This window comes from Hypanus sabinus, chromosome 10 (assembly GCF_030144855.1).
Source record: "Hypanus sabinus isolate sHypSab1 chromosome 10, sHypSab1.hap1, whole genome shotgun sequence".
Classification (NCBI taxonomy): domain Eukaryota; kingdom Metazoa; phylum Chordata; class Chondrichthyes; order Myliobatiformes; family Dasyatidae; genus Hypanus; species Hypanus sabinus.
In genome coordinates, this window is record NC_082715.1 from 57,539,439 (window position 1) to 57,556,307 (window position 16,869).

The window sequence follows — 16,869 nt, forward strand, 5'->3', positions numbered from 1 at the left end:
TCATTTGGAATGTTAAGTCAAGACATGGTTGGTGAGATAATTGAGAAAAGGAGCGTATTGCCAAGCTTAAACCACCTCTTTCTCTTACCCCCCCCCCCCCCCCACCTCACCCAGTACCTTTTTTTTTTAAAAATTGCTTGTGTGATTTAGGTGTGCTGCTTTTCACTTGTTGGTTATTTTACATACCTACATGTCTGTAAGAACACTGGAGATTCAGGACATGGATATCAGAGATTGAATTATAGTTGTGGCCTTCCAATATTAATTGTGCAGCATGGAAGCAGGCCTGGAATTTCCTTAGTGCTGCTCACCAATTTGTTGATTTGATTTGGGGGACAAATTTGGCAGCTTCTGAATTTTTATTTGATTTTGAAGATAGTAAAATACCCTACTTTTTTTTTATATTTCAATGTTTCAGCATTAATTGAACCACAATGCTTTTTCAGATTAATGTTGAATTTTTATTTACCAGTGTCTTCAGTTTCAAAATTGTTAATTTTCTTTTACAGTTGTTACGTTTGAGATTTTATCAGATGATTATTCAAAGGTACGTATCTCATGTCTTTCATAGTTCTTAAATTTTTAAATATTTTAAAACTTATATTGTTCTAATGCTATAAAGCCTTTGAGAGACTACTCCAGGCACATTGAATATACATGTCCTCCGCTGTTTCTGGCAGGGTTCAGTTCCTGTTTGCAAACTTTCCAGTTTACAAGTTAGAACTGTGGCTGTGAACAGAGTTCCCAAGCACTGCAAGATGCCTACAGCTCCACAGCAACCAGCCGATCCATCCTGTTGCTCTCCCAAACACTCATTTGTGTCTGAGCTATGTATAAGTCAGACATTTGTAATTCAGGGGGAACCTGTATGCAAATCATGCTCCTGTTCTTATTTTTAACAGTTGCTTTTCCATTTTTTGCAGCTGGTTTTTCTGCAGTGTGACCGTTACGTGGAGTTTCATTCACAACATGGCCACTATTATAGGACACGCATCCCCAAGTTTGGTAGAGACTTCTCTTACCATTATCCTTCATGTGATCTCTATTTTGTTGGAACAAGGTGTGCAAATGTGATCTTTAAATATGTAATTAAGTATGAAGTATGAAGATTGATGTTAACACAATTGTATGAATGTATGATGAATATGATTTTGAAATATTTTGGAATTTGAAATATTAGCTAAAATGCTGAATGAGTTTTGGTCATTTAAGGTTTACAGATAGAAAAGTGATCAGGTTTTTCAGTCTAGTCCTCAACAGATTTTTAGCTTTTCAGTTACTTTGAAGAACATAAGACAGGAGCAGAATCAGGCCATTTGGCCCATTGAGTCTGCTCTGCCATTCAATCATGGCTGACTTGTTTTCTCTCAACATCATTCTTCTGCCTTACCCTTCCCCCCCCCCCCACCCCCAATAACCTTGGACACCCTTACTAATGAAGAATTTGTCAATCTCTGCTTTAAATATATCCAATGATTTGGCCTCCACAGCCATCTGTAACAATGAATTTCACAGATTCACCACCCACTGGCACCTCTGTGCGAAAGAGACATGTACTTTTTAGACTGCCCTCTAGGCCTAGACTTCCCACTTTTGGAAAAATCCTCTCCATGTCCATTCTGACTAGGTCTTTCAATATTTGGTAGGTTTTAATAAGATTCTTCCCCCCCCCCCTCCCCACCAAACTACCTCATTCTTCTAAATTCTAGTGAATACAGGCTCAGGCCGTCAAACATTCCTCGTATGTTAACACTTTTCTTCCTGGGATCATTCTTGTGAAACTCTTCTGGGCCCTATACTTTGCCAGTACATCCTTTCTAAGATAATAGGGCATAAAACTGCTCACAATGCAATGCTCCAAATGTGGTCTTGACCAATGCTTTATTAAGCCTCAGCATTACATCCTTGTTTTTATATTGTAGTCCCCTCAAAATGAATGCTAGCAGTACATTAGTCTACCAACTCAACCTACAGGTTAACTTTTAGAGCATCCTGCACTAAACTACCAAGTCTCTTTGCACTGCCAATTTCTCAATTCACCATCCATTTAGAAAATAGTCTATACTTTTGTTGTTTCTGCCACAAACCAGACTGTATGACCATACACTTATCTACACTATTCCATCTGACTCTTTTCCCATTTTTCTAACTTGTCCAAGTCCTTCTGCAGACTCCCTACTTCCTCAACACTACCAGCCCCTCCATCTATCTCTGTATTGTCTTGCAAACTTTCATCATTCAAATCATTAACATATAACATGAAAAGTAACAAACACAACACTGAACCCTGTTTTAACACCAGTAATCATCAACAGCCAACCAGTACAGAGCCCCTTTATTCCCATTCTGCCAATCAGCCAATCCTCTATGCATGCTACTATCTTTCTTGTAATACTACGGGGGCTTTTAGCTTGCTTAGCAGCCTTGTGTCTTACCTTGTCAAAGGCCTTCTGAAAGTTCAAGTAAACAACTTCCAGTGACTCTCCTTTGTCTATCCTGCCTGTTACTTACCCAAAGAATTTGAACAGATATGCCAGGCAAGGTTTCCCCTTAAGAAAACCATGCTGACTTGGCCAGTTTTATCATCTGCCTCCAAGTACCCCAAACCTTCATCCTTAATAATGGCTCTTAATATTTTGCCAACCACTGAGATCAGGCTAACTAGCTTATAATTTCCTGCTTTTTAACCCCCTCAAAGAGTGGAGTGACATTTGCAACTTTTCAGTCCTTTGGAGCCATTCCAGGATCTTGTGATTATTGAAAAATGAATACTAATACCTCTACAATATCTTCAGCTACCTCTTTAAGAACCCTGAGGTGTAGTCCATCTGGTCCAGGTAACTTTATTTTAACACTTTTCAGGTTTCCAAGTGCCGCCTTTGTAATAGTGACTATACTCATTTCTGCCTCCTGAAATTAGAGCAAAATACTTATTCAGTTTGTCTGCATTTCTTTTGTTTTTCATTATTACCTGTCCATCATTTTCCAGCAGTCCAGTGTCCACTCCTGTCTCTCTTTTACTCTTTATGTATTTAAAAAATACTTTTTTATCCTCTTTTTGTATTATTTGCTACCTTGCCTTCATACCACAAGGCTACTAAACAGCTTCCTCCCACAGGCAGTCAGACTGCTAAATAGCTGCTCTACCTGACTCTGCTTTAGACACTTTTAACTTGCACTGGACACTTATAACCTGTTTTTAACTGACATGTGGCTGTTGTGTTTTACTATTTATTGTTATGTTTATTATTTAGTGTTGCATTTGTTATATTATGATCGCACTGCTCCTGGGAAACGCTGTCTCATTCTGCCTTGCAGAGCTGATGTACGGTTAGAATGACAAAGTTTTTGTATCTTAATATTTCATCTTTTCTCTCCTTGTTGCTTTTTTGTTGCCTTCTGTTGGTTTGAAGCTTCCCAATCTTCAAAAATGTTCTCAATTTTGCTTTTATGCTGTCTTTGACTCCACTTCTTAGCCACAGTTACCTGATCCTTCCTTCAGAATGCTGCTTATTTGGGATGAACTGATCCTGCATCTTCCAAATTGCTGTTGCTGCTGAACTATCATCCCTGCTAGAGACCTCTTCCAAACAAACTTGCCAGCTCTTCTCTTCTGCCTCTCTAGTTCTCTTTACTCCACTGTAATATCAGTCCATCCAATTTCAGTCTCTCTGTATCTCTCCATTGGAGTGAATTCTATCCTATTCGGATCACTGACTCCTTAGGATTCCTTCACCTTAAACTCCCAAATCAAATGTGGTTCATTGTATAGTCCCCAAACCTGAATTGGTTTTTTCCCTAGTGGGCTCGACCACAAACTACTCTAAAAAGCCATTTCATAGGCATTCTACAAATTCCTAACTATGGGATCCAGCACCAAACTGACCTTTCCCAAACTACCTGCGTACTTAATTCCTCATAAGCATTGTCCTTTGTAATTCCTTTGGTAAATTGTGTTGTTTGGGGACCTGTATATTGTACTCATCAGTTTATTTTTATCCTTGCAGTTTCTTAACTCTACCCACAAGGATTTCACATTTTATGATCCCATGTCACTTTTTTCTAAGGATTTGTTTTCATGTTTTTTAACCAACAGAGGCACTCCACCCCCTCTGTTCACTTGCCTATCCTTTTGATATGATGTGTATTCTTCAATGTTAAGCTCCCAGCAGTGATCTTCTTTCAACTGTTACAGCGATGCTCATATTTGCCCATTTGTAACTGCGATGCAAGATCAACTACCTTATTACATATACTACAGTCCTGTATTCACCACGCTTTACTATTTTGTCTCCATGTTACTGGAATTTCTCATCATTTTCTAAACTTTTTACGTTCTTCATTCTGGAGACTTCCTTAACTTCTGCATTCTCCTTCCCTTTATCCACACTTTTCCAAGCTGTTGAACTCACCCCCCCCCCCCCCCACCCCTTACTACTTAGTTTATAGCTCTATCCACAGCCCTAGTTATGGGATTTGCCAGAACCCTGGTAACAACATGGTTCAGGTAGTGCCCTCCCCATCAGAACAGCTCTCTTCTTCCCCAATAGTGGTGACAATATTCCACAGATTCAAACCCACTTCTCCCATATCAATCTTTGAGGCACACATTTAGCTCTCTGAGCTTATTAACCCTGTGCCAATTTCCTTGAGGCTCAGGTAACAATTTCCTTGAGGCTCAGGTAACAGTTTGGACATTATTACCTTTTTGGTACTGCAGTCCTGAGCTGCTCAGATTCCCTCAACATAACTTCATTCCCTGTTCTTCCTCTGTCATTGGTAATCACATAGACCATGACAACTGGATCAAATTCCTCTGCCGGTCAGATGAGACGTCCTGAACCCAGGCATTTATTTCAGAATTTTATCATTTGTTTCAGTGTAATATCTTGTATTGAAATGCAAAATATTTGGCACCACTGGTGGAATTAATGGTAAAACCAAGTGATTAGTATATAATTCTCAGATACACTTTGCTTATTATCTCTATTCTGTGGGGGGCATTAGATTTCATTCAGTTGTAAAAGAGATAAATTCAAGTTTCCACGAGTATTTGCTGATGGTGTTTGGCTGTGCATTGGCTTATAATACTGCTTTAATCCTGGAGGAGCTCATTTGTCTATTATTGTACAAAATAAAGTAATGATGAATGTTCTGTTACATTCTTCAGGCAGATCCTAACATGTCTGCATTTTCTTTGTTACATTACCAGTATGATTGCAGACCATGACATTTATGGTATAGCTTTCACCTTTAGATTTGATAGATTTCAGGGCATTGAATTAGATACCTTGATGGAATTGTAATGACTCATGGCTGGATGTTAGAAGAATTAACTGAGTTGTATCTGGATAGAAAATAGCACCTGTGTGGAGGAATTGCTGCTATAGTGAAAAACTCTAGTGTTCACTAATTTTACCACTTCAATTAAATTCTGTTATCTATTTTCTTCTTTATAGTTCTGAAGTTTACAGATTAAATTTGGAACAAGGACGATTCTTAAATTCCCTACAAACAGATGCTTTGTAAGTATCTTAATTGGTACATATTATGCCAAAGATGATTAATCTTTTTTTAGGAGTCAAAAATAACTCGACTCGGCACTGGAGTGAGGGAAGGCAAGGTTAGTGCTGAGTGGGCTTTCAAGATGGCAGGAAGTAAGTTCATTGCAAAATATACAGTGGTGTTTTTGAAGTCAATAATGTTAAAAATAGGGTTGATGTGAAGCTCAAAATGCAGATTATAGAGTGAATAAGCAAAGATATGCCTGCTATGAAGTCTGCACAAGATAAAAATATAAAGAGATTTGTGGAGAGCTTTGAAATCTTTGAATTAAGGATTATTACCGTAGATTCCGGACTACAGAGCGCACCTGATTAAAAGCCGCACGCTCTAATTTTAGAAAGAAAATCAATTTTGTACTTGTACAGGCCGCACTGGATTTTAAGCTGCAGGTGTCCCACGTTGTAATATGAGATATTTACACAGAAAGATATTACACGTGAGGATTTTTTAACTTTTAATTAAATCCGTATGGTAACATAAACAAATACATACTGCAAATGCTTTTTTTCGAACAGTGCCTGTAACACAGCTACTTTTAAATATACATAGTATCGGTAACACACAAATTACGTTGCGTATACTTTTTTACTGAACAGTGCACCAACAACATTCCAATATCTCCTAACGACTGGTAAAAAAATATATATATACTGCAGCCTACCAGGAAAAGTTATTGATCGCCTTCTTCATCTTCCTCCTGCGCACTAAAACCATTAAAGTCCTTCAGTGTCCGAATTGAACAACCTCGGGATCTCGTCACTCACTTCAGCCTCTTCGTTGTCGCTCTCACTTGAGCGCACGCGGTCCTCTTCATCACGCAGCAGTCCAGCCTTTCAAAACCCGTTGGTGATGGTGGATGTTGTGACACGGCTCCATCCATTTAGGATCCACTGGCAGACTTGAGTTAAAGATGCTCTTCGCATGCGTCCTGTTTTGGTAAAGGATTTCTCGCCGCTCGTCATCCAAGCCTCCCACTCAACGCGCAGCGCCACTTTAAATGCCCGGTTCAGGCTGATGTCCAGTGGCTGCAAATACTTCGTGGTGCCCCCAGGAATCACAGCTGGAATTGAGTTTGTACTCTTGATGGCAGCTTTCACTGTACTTTCATTGTCAGCCGCTTAAAAATCACCATCAGTGGAAGCTTTAGTCCAGATGCTGTGCAGCTCAGAACACAAGTAAAATGCTTTCTCTCATGGCCACTTGTTTTCAGTGTGATGGACGAGTCACCTTTTTTATTAACAGTCCGAGTGAGAGGCAGGTCAAACGTCAAAGGCACTTCATCCATATTTATGATATCATCTGGCCCGATGGAATTCTCTGCTATCTTTGTTTGAGTGAATGTCGGAAGTTAGCAAGTTGTTCCTCGTGGTCGGGAGGGAGCTGCTGACACAGAGTCGTGTATACCCTGACGGACAGGCCTTTTCATCTCATAAATCTAAAACACCACGATGGCCCACCTCTAAAATCTTCGATTTTCAGTTTGGTGGTGATTGCTTTAGCCTTCAGTCTGATCTGCACGGTGGAAACACTGCGGCCGCCTGCTCTCTGTGTGTTAACCCAGTCTTCAAGAAAGTTTTCAAGTTCGGGCCATCTGCTATGATTACCTCTGAAAGCTTTTGTCGTCTTTTTGCATTGACTCAGTTCTTGACGCTGGCGTCTCCACCGTCTCACCATCGATTCATTTATGCCAAGATTATGTGCAGCAGCTCGATTTCCTTCTTCAACCGCCAGATTGATCGCCTTTAACTTAAAAGCTGCACCATATGCTTTTCTTCGAGTGTTTTCCATGTTGATGAGGGTGAGTACAAATGACTGTTTTACAATAATTTAATTGTGAACGTGCGCTTGATTTATCGTACAATTTCATTGGACCTCTGTGAACTACTCATCAATTTTATTGGTCTACTGTTACGAGGCAAAATGTTTTTGGCGGCATGAAAAAAAAACATGCATTAGCCGCACCGTAGTATAGGCCGCAGTGTTGCCACAGTGTTCAAAGCGTGGGAAAAAAGTAGCAGCTTATAGTCCGGAATTTATGGTATGTAAATTGTGGTGTTTTGAAAGTTGTACTCTGGAGAGAAGAACAAAGCCAACTTTGGAATAATTGGCTGGAGATTTTAAATATTGGTATGTGTAGAAACTGAGAGGCCCATGGTACAGACGTTGAAATGTGTAGGATTGGGTATTTCATTTTAAATGCAGCTCATATGTTGGAACCATTGCAATTTTAACATGGATATTTATTTTGTGTATCTACCACTTGGAGGAGCTATTGGCCCACTAAGATAGGGATATCTTTTTTGCAAAATGCCAGAACATCTGCAGCCTAAATAATATTTAGACAAAAGCAAGTAGTGAATATTGACTATAAAATTAAATGATTCATTTTATAAAAATTACTTTTGCTTCACTAAGGTGTAAGGCTTGGTAGGCAAAAATGCCTTTTCTTAACTCTTACATTCTTAAGATTTGTATGCATTTATAGAAAGAACAGGGTAGTGTTTTACATTGAAAACCAATACAGTCATTAGAAGGAAAACAGCTATAAAGCGAGGTTGCCATTTGAATGACAAAATATGCAGGGCTTGATTAAGTATTGAAAAGAAAATTTATGAACAAAAGAATCATTATATGCTCTGTTATTTTGATAACATTTTAATCTTGATTTTAACCATTTATATTCACCTATTTTAATTTGAATCTGATTGTTACATGTTTATAGGAAGATATGAATTTAAAATTTATTATTTATTAACTATTTTGTTCTCAGCCAGAACAATGTTTGTGATATTAACCCTGCACACTACCTGTTTGCTGCTGGATCAACTGAGGTAATACAAACACTGATTTTATTTTTCTTGTTGATTCTAATTGGATGCCTAGAACTCCATGTAATGGCTATACTTAAATGATAGTATAAGATCATTCACTCTGTAGAATAAGGAAATTTTATCTGCCTAAAATGGTCAGTTCTCTTTTATCCTACCACACCACTCCATACCTCCCAAAGTCACATTTATATTGAAGCTTTGCTTCTCTGTTTCAGCTAAACCAACAAACTTGACATTCAGTGTAAGAGTGAAATTACTTTTCATAGCTGTAAATTCTGAGCATAAATCATACTTATTCTTTTTTGTAAATCAAGTCCATCACCCCATGAATTAGTTGTTTGACTTCTCAGTGCCTTCAGGCTGACTCCAATACAATTATATCCCAGTGCAGGACAAGGATCTAGACTGTCCACCATATTCAAAATAAAATTTTACCAAATCCTGTAATATTGCAGCAAGATTTGCTTATTTCTGTACTTCAATCTTGTTATGACTGATAATGAATGATTTGCTGCCTAGTCGATTGCTGTAACATTTTTAGTATCCTATGAACCAGGGCAACAAAATTTCTCTGAATTTCAGCTGTAATTCGTTTTCCTTTCTTTTAGTTCCTTGCTAAATAAGGTACAACCACAGATACTGTACATTGTACTAAATATGACAACATTGTACCTGCTTGCTTAACTCACTCAGACATTTTAGAATTTTATGTCATCCTCACTTTTCTGTACACCTTTGTTTTAAAAAAATCTGATATTTGTATTAACAGAAATGAAAAGAAATAAGTAGTGTGCTGTTTCCTATTGCACCCTACTGATTTCAATCCAGTTTATAAATTACCTGTTTATTTCTACTATTTTTCTTTTGTCCTTTTGACCAATCTTCAATCCTTGCTAACATTTTTTCTAGCCCAGAAAACTTTTTATGTAATAAGATCCAAATATGTACCATGCACTTATTTTCTTGCCTGCTGTAAGTTTATCCTGAGAGAAAAAAATCACAATATGATTGAGCAGATTCGTCAAGGGGAAAACGTCTTTGAATCACCTGTTATGTCCTCTGATTTCCAACATTGTTGTATATTGGTCCCATAGTTCCCTGTTTTCTCTTTCACTCATTCCTAAATACTGCTTGCAGAACCTGAAGAATTTTGGAAAGTCATTGCAAATGCATTCACTATCTTTTACAGTCAACTTTTAGGCTCCTGGATAGGCTATTGAGTTAAGAGGATTTGTCTGATTTAGCTTTCTGTAGTTTCCCTATTAATTATTAACTTTCATCAGTTCTTTTGTTCCCTTCCATTTATTTTTGGATTAAGAATGTCTTTCCAGGAATTAGTTTTGCAAATGTAGGCTGCTTTTGGGTTGGTTTTAATGCTGGTTTATCTTCCAGTAGGTTTGCAAAATTAGACAATGTGCCAATCACTTGTATCTTCTGTAATGAACCATTTATTTCTCATTTGCTGAAGTTGGAATTAGCTCAAAAGAATACTGTTGCTGGAACCAAAAATTTCAGCATTAGGATTTTGCTACAATTGTTCCTTTAAGCAGTTGCTTTTGTCTAACTATCTTTAGCAGCTTCATCAGTGATTTTCTCATACAAACTCCATTCCACCAAATCAAAGACTCAGTAAATGGAAATGCTTGCTTATAATTGCCCAGTGAGTTGGATTCCTTGTGTAATGAAGAAGTAGTCACAGCATTTGGACCTAAGATGTAACTGGTAAAGAAATTTTCTAAGATGATTAGATTAAAAAAATAATTACAGAGGGTAATAAGACCATAAGATAGAAACAGAATTAGACCATTTGGCCCATTGAGTCTGCCCTGCCATTCACCACGGCTGATCCAACTTTCCTCTCAGCCCCAATCTCCTGCCTTTTCCCCGTATCACTTTGTGCCTTGACCAGTTGAGAGTTTATCAACCTCTGCCTTAAATATACATAAATACCTCCTGCTGCCTGTGACAATGAATTCCACAGATTCACCAGTCTCTGGCTAAAGAAATTCCTCCTTGTCTCCCTTCTAAAAGGACTCGCTTCTATTCTGCAGCTGTGTACTCTGGCCTTGGACTCTCCCACCATAGGAAACCTCCTCTCTGCTTCCTCTTTATCAAAGCCTTTCACAATTTGATAGGTTTCAATGAAGTCACCCTTCATTCTTCTGAATTCTAGTGAATACAGTCCCAGAGTTATCAAACATTCTTCATATGATAAACAATTCAATCCTGGAATCATGTTTATGAACCTCCTTTGAATCCTCTCCAGTTTCAGCACATCCTTTTAAAGATAAGGCACCCAAAACTGCTCACAGTACACCAAATGAGGCTCTCCAGTGCTTTATAAAGTCTCAACATTACATCCTAGCTTTTATATCCTAGTCTTCTTGAAATGAGTGGTAACATTGCATTTGCCACCTTCATTACAGACTCAACCTGCAAATTAACCTTTAGGGAATCCTGCACAAAGATTCCCAAGCCGCTTTGCATCTCAGTTTTTTTTGTATTTTTTTTCCATTTAGAAAATGTTCAACCCTTTCATTTCTTTGCCCATTCTGCTAATCTAAGTCCTTCTGTAGCCTTTGTACTTCTTCAAAGCTACTTGCCCCTCCACTGTCTTCATATTGTCTACAAACTTTGCAACAAAGCCGTCAATTCCATCATCCAAATCGTTGACATATTATGTAAAATGAATTGATCCCAACACAGACCCCTGTGGAACACTGCTAGTCACTGGCAGCCATTCAGAAAAGACTTCCTTTATTCCTACTCTTTGCCTCCTGCCAATCAGCCACTAGAATCCATGCTAGAATCTTTACTGTAAAACCATGGGTTCATAGCTTGTTAAACAGTCTCATGTGGCACCTTGTCAACGGCCTTCTGAGAATCCATGTACACAACATCAACCGATTCTCCTTTGTCTATCCTGTTTGATACTTCTTTAAATAATTCCAACAGATTTGTCAGGCAAGATATTCCTTTGAGGAAACCATGCTGACTACAGCCTATTTTATTATGTGCCTTCAAGTACCCTGAGGCCTCATCCTTAATAATTGACTCCAACATTTTCCCAACTGGTGTGGTCAGACTAACTGGTCAATAGTTTCTGTTCTTTTGCCCCTCTCCCTTCCCGAAGAGTGGAGTGACATTTCCAATTTTCCAGTCTTCCAGAACCATTCTAGTGATTCTTGAAAGATCATTACTAGTGCCTCCACAATCTCTTCAGCCTCCTCTTTCAGAACCCTGGGGTGTTATCTGGTTCATCTGGTCCAGGTGACTTACCTACCTTCAGACCATTCACTTTCCCAAGAACCTTCTGTCTAGTCATGGTAACTTCACACACTTCATGCCCCAGGACACCTGGAGCTTCCATCATATTGCTAGTATCTTCCACAGTGAAGACTGATGCAAAGTACTTAGTTCATCAGCTATTTTGTTGCCATTTCCCCACCCCCCATCGCTACTCTTCAGCATCAATTTTTTAGTTTTTTTTTAAAAGCATCCCAATCTTATAACTTTGCACTAATCTTTGCTCTATTATATGCCCTCTGTTTGGCTCTTATTTTGGCTTTGACTTCTCTTGTTAGCCGTGGTTGTGTCATCTTTCCTTTAGAATATTCCTTCTCCTTTGAGATACTTATAACCTGTGCCTTCTGAATTGCTTCTAGAAATTCCAGCCATTGCTGTTCTGTCATCATCTCTGCCAGTGTTCTTTTCCAATCAATTCTGACCAACTCCTCTGTCATGCCTCTAATTCCCTTTTACTGACTTTAGCTTCTCCTTCTGAAATTTCAGGGTGAAATCAGAATCGGGTTTATTATCACCAGCATATGTTGTGAAAATTGTTAACTTGGCAGCAGCAGTTCAATGCAAAACATTATGTAGAAGGAAAAAAATAATAAAAAATAAATAAATCTATTACAGTATATGTATATTGAACAAATTAAAAATCATGCTAAAAAACAAAGTGAGATAGTGTTCAAGCATTCAATGTCGGATGGCAGAGGGGAAGAAGCTGTTCCTGAATCACTGAGTGTGCTTTCCGGCTTCTGTACCTTCTGCTTGATGGTAACAGTGAGAAAAGGGCATGCCCTGGGTGCTGGAGATCTTTAATAATGGATGCTGCCCTTCCAAGACACCGCTTCTTGAAAATGTCCTGGGTACTTGGTAAGCCAAGATGGAGCCGACTAAATTTACAACTTTCTGCAGCTTTTGGTCCTGTACAGCAGCACCCCCACCCCCATACCAGACAGTGATGCGACCTGTCAAAATTCTCTCCACAGTATATCTATAGAAGTTTTTGAGTGTATTTGTTGACATACCAAACAAATCTCTTCAAACTCCTAATAAAGTATAGCTGCTGTTTTGCCTTTTTTATAACTGCATCAATACGTTGGGACCAGGTTAGATCCTCAGAGATCTGACGCCCAGGAACTTAAAACTGCTCATTCTCTCCACTTCTCCACACCCTAATGCGATATGATTTGGCAGTATGAAATGATATAAGCCAGCTGCACCTTTCCTCATTCCCTGTCATACCCACTGTTGAACTTGAACGTACTCGAGGTCATCAGTCAGTCATTAACCTACAACTACTCGATGAGTAAAAAACAAACGTTGCTTGAGAGTTTCTTTGGAAGAGGTGGTAGGGGACATAGAAGGCCTAACGATGGTGGTAACACAGAGACAGCTGAGGCCAAGATTGCAAAAAAAAAAGAAAGCTTCCTTCAAGCCCCCTGTGTCTAATATGTGGGGACAAGCTGTCTAATGAGGCAATGAAGCCCTCAAATCTGTTCTGGCATTTTTAGTCCAAGCACCCTGCACTTACAAACCTGTTGAGTTTTTTGAGCAGAAAAAACATGAGCAAGCGGGACAGAAGCAACTGCTGAGAGCCACCACCTCCATAAATGCTGCTACTCTGAGAGCGTCGTACTTAGTAGCTAGCTGTATTGCTAAGGCTAATTCTTAGCAATTCTAATTGCTAATTCTTCACTGTTGGTGAAGAATTGATTCTGCCTGCTGCCAAGGACACGTGCCGTGAGCTGTTGGGAGAAGCTGCAGCTAACAAGATGGCACAGGTTTCTCTTTCAGCTACCACAGTTTCAAGGAGAAGCAATGACCTAGCGGAGGACATCGCAGCAAAGCTGTTGGAACGACTTAACGAGTCACCATGCTATGCTATCCAGGTTGACGAGTCTACTGATGTTAACAACCAGGCAATACTGCTGGTTTATGTGCAATATATATTTCAAGACGATGTGCACGAGGGTATGTTGTGTGCTCTGCTGACATAACATCTCTGCTGGCATTCTGGATCAAAGTCAAGGTTGAATATCCTGAGATAGCCATGAAAGCACTGAAAACATTGCTTCTATTTGCAACATCATATCTCTGCGAAGCAAGGTTTTCTGCAATGAATGCAACAAAAACTAAATTGTGGAATAGACTGGACATTAGGAACCCCCTTTGAATATCGCTGTCTCCCATCACCCCTCGATGGGACCGTCTTGTTGCATGGAAACAAGCCCAGGGCTCCCACTGATTCAGCGATATTGGTGTGTTGCAATGATTTTATATGGTCATATGAGGAAAATCTGTACTGTGTGTTTACTATCCAAACGTTATTTAAAATCTTATGAAGAATGTTCTCAATATTAAACCAGTTCATGGTGCAGAAAAGGTTGGTGACCCCTGGTCTAGAGCCATTGAGATTGCATCTGCTGTTGACCTGTTGTGGCAATAGGCAAATTGCAGTGGGTCCAGGTGTTTGCTGAGAAAGACATCAACCAGATTAAAGTGGCTCCACAACACAACATACTTCACCACACTAAACTCCACAAAATTATGTCTCCCAGCCCCACATTCACCAGCCCTACCCTCAAACCTAATCTGAAGGTTCAAGGGGGCAACCTGATTAACCCTGACCTCACCCCCACAAACTTGATGACTTGTGTAAGGAGGAGCAAGATCCAATAAAGGCATGGGCCAGATCAAAGTGGTGGGGTTGTGTGACACTGAATCTCAAGTGACGAGATTAAAAAGCATGAGAGGGATGATTCTCCCACTGCCTGGATACTGGATTATATTGTGATCAAGTTCCCCTAAGGGTTCTTTTACCTTGTGTGCATTGATCCATAGCTGCCACCTAAGCAGTAAGTGGAAACAGCTAAACTTCAGACATTCCAATATATCAGAAAGGGAGGTTTCCTGAACACCTTGGCCATGGTGGCTTTGGCACATAGTGGGCTAAAGAGTTAAAATTTTGCTGTGTGATCTGGTATCAAGCTGTGATTAGAATTAAACAGATGTAACTCTCGCTTTGGCTAGCAGCTTAATGTAGGGGATGTTAGCCCCTGGCCCAGCCAAACTCATTTGGTTGGATGCTGCACGATGTGTCCCATTACAAATCAGTACCCCAAAATAAAAGGCAGTACACAACATGGGATTAAACGATTCAGCTTTATAATTCTTTCTTTGACTATGGTTAGTAAAGAAAATGATAAAAAAAGAAAAAAGGGTCCATTCTGATGAAGCAGCCTACTGTGCTATGTTGGAGCTCACTGATAAGCCAGTCGTCGACCATCGACCTTCTCCAATCATTGCTGCCCTTCAGACCCTCACTCCAAAACCACTCCATCTGGCGGTCTGCCAATTCTCCCTATTCACGTCTTCTCTCCAAATCTCTCCCCTGTAAAAGACTGCGAAAGTCTGTCTTCCAGACCCATTAGAAAGAACAGCAGCATTCCAAACCCCATTATCTCTAGTCATAACCCAAACATTGCGGCTACAGAGAAACCATCACATTATCAGTGCAACTTTACAGCATGTTACACAGATACAGGGAATCCAGAAGATGCCCTCTATTTCTGTGTCCATATAGTATCTGCCTCTTTGGATGCTATTTGGACATAGAGCTATGTTTGAAGAGAGCAAGACATTTAGGGAGAACAAGCAAAACTGACCATGGCATTAAAGATGGTAGTTTTATTAAATGGTAGTATAATGGGATATTACACTTGAGGGATATTTACTGTCCTTTGCAGCCAGGAGTGTGAATCACTAAGCCTGTGTTGCTTTCTTAGGACCATAATTCTTGGGTTTGATATGTAACTCAAATTAGAGGTATACCTTATTCTGATTATGTTAAATGGTTCTTTATCTGTCACTTAAATGGGTGTTAATGGCATTTCAATGTACATGACTAACATATTTGTATCTATAATCAAATAATTTCTTGAAGATTTGGATTGGCAATTTGAAAAAAAAACAATAGTAACTCCTAGTAAATCCTATGTTTTTGGGGAAAGGTTTTGGAATTATACGTGTCATTGCATACAAATTAGGGCTATGAGTTGGTCATTGAACCTCCTGAGCCCTGTCCTCTGTTCATTAAAGTATAGCTGACCTGATTATAACTTTAGCTTTGCTTTCTGACTACACAGTGTAATCTTCCACCCTTATTGAGAATTAACTGCCATGGCTTAATTTTAATCAAGTTGCTTCCTTTCCACATTGAGGAAGAGCAACCCATAAACTCATGACTTCCTAAAAGAAAATATTTTGCTTCATCTCTATTAAATGGTCAACTCCTTAATCCCTTAAAATAATCCTTTTTTTAAATAAATGCATTCCTTTAGCAGTTTAAAACTGTTCAAAATCTTTGCCAAGTACACTGAAAAAATCCTGTTCAGAGTAACAATGCAATCTTACAGCTCGTACCTCTTCCCAGAATGCTCTAGTCCCTCTACATTTTGTGTATATGTCTGATATGTTTTGTTGTATGGGTTTAATTCCACTGGTGTGACATGTCAACATTAACCATTTGTACTGTATCAATTTAAGGCGAGTGTTTATTGACTTAGTATGAGCATTGGTAGAAGCTGTTTTCCACTCTTCATCAGAAACGTTAAGCTGCAAATTTTCCACCCAAGTTATCACTTGGTATTTTGAATTTTCAGATGAGCAAGATACCAGCAAATTATAAAATTCCAAAATGATACCCTTTCTCAAACTGTCCTTTATCATAATTTTTTCCAAGTGTGAATGTAGGGGTCTGGTAAGTGTGTTGTTTTGGTTTACCTTAACAAAACTTCTTAGCTGGAGATATTTATAGAAATACCTCCAGCTAAGGTACGAGCTATAATTGAGAAAATTATTTCAAAACAAGTTTCACTGGACCCTAAACTCTTTCTGTTGGGTTTGTACCTAGAGAAACATAATTACAGTAAAAATGAACAAGCTCAGCTTCATGATAAAAAAATGTATTGCACAATTATGGGAAAAGTACTCATAGACCAAGCACTACTCAATGGATAAGGCAGATGCTATCAAGTCTCCCATTGGAAAGGATAACCTCTCTATTAAGGTCTAAACAGCAGATATTTGAGAATATATGGAGACCCTTCTTTAACTATGTTAAGGATTTAGACTTTACAGAAGATTAAAAGAGCATTACCTTCTAGACAATGCAGCTTCC

At 39.0% G+C, this 16,869-nt stretch overlaps 1 protein-coding gene across 1 annotated transcript in view; it reads left to right on the forward strand.

Annotated features, from left to right (window-relative positions):
• The window catches only part of nol10 (nucleolar protein 10), a 117,240-nt gene that overhangs the window by 31,181 nt on the left and 69,190 nt on the right, over positions 1–16,869 (forward strand). Inside the window, exons 5-8 of the mRNA XM_059981885.1 lie at positions 510–547; positions 924–1,060; positions 5,460–5,525; positions 8,336–8,396. Coding sequence (XP_059837868.1) covers positions 510–547; positions 924–1,060; positions 5,460–5,525; positions 8,336–8,396 — 302 coding nt within the window. The remainder of the gene's footprint in view (positions 1–509; positions 548–923; positions 1,061–5,459; positions 5,526–8,335; positions 8,397–16,869) is intronic.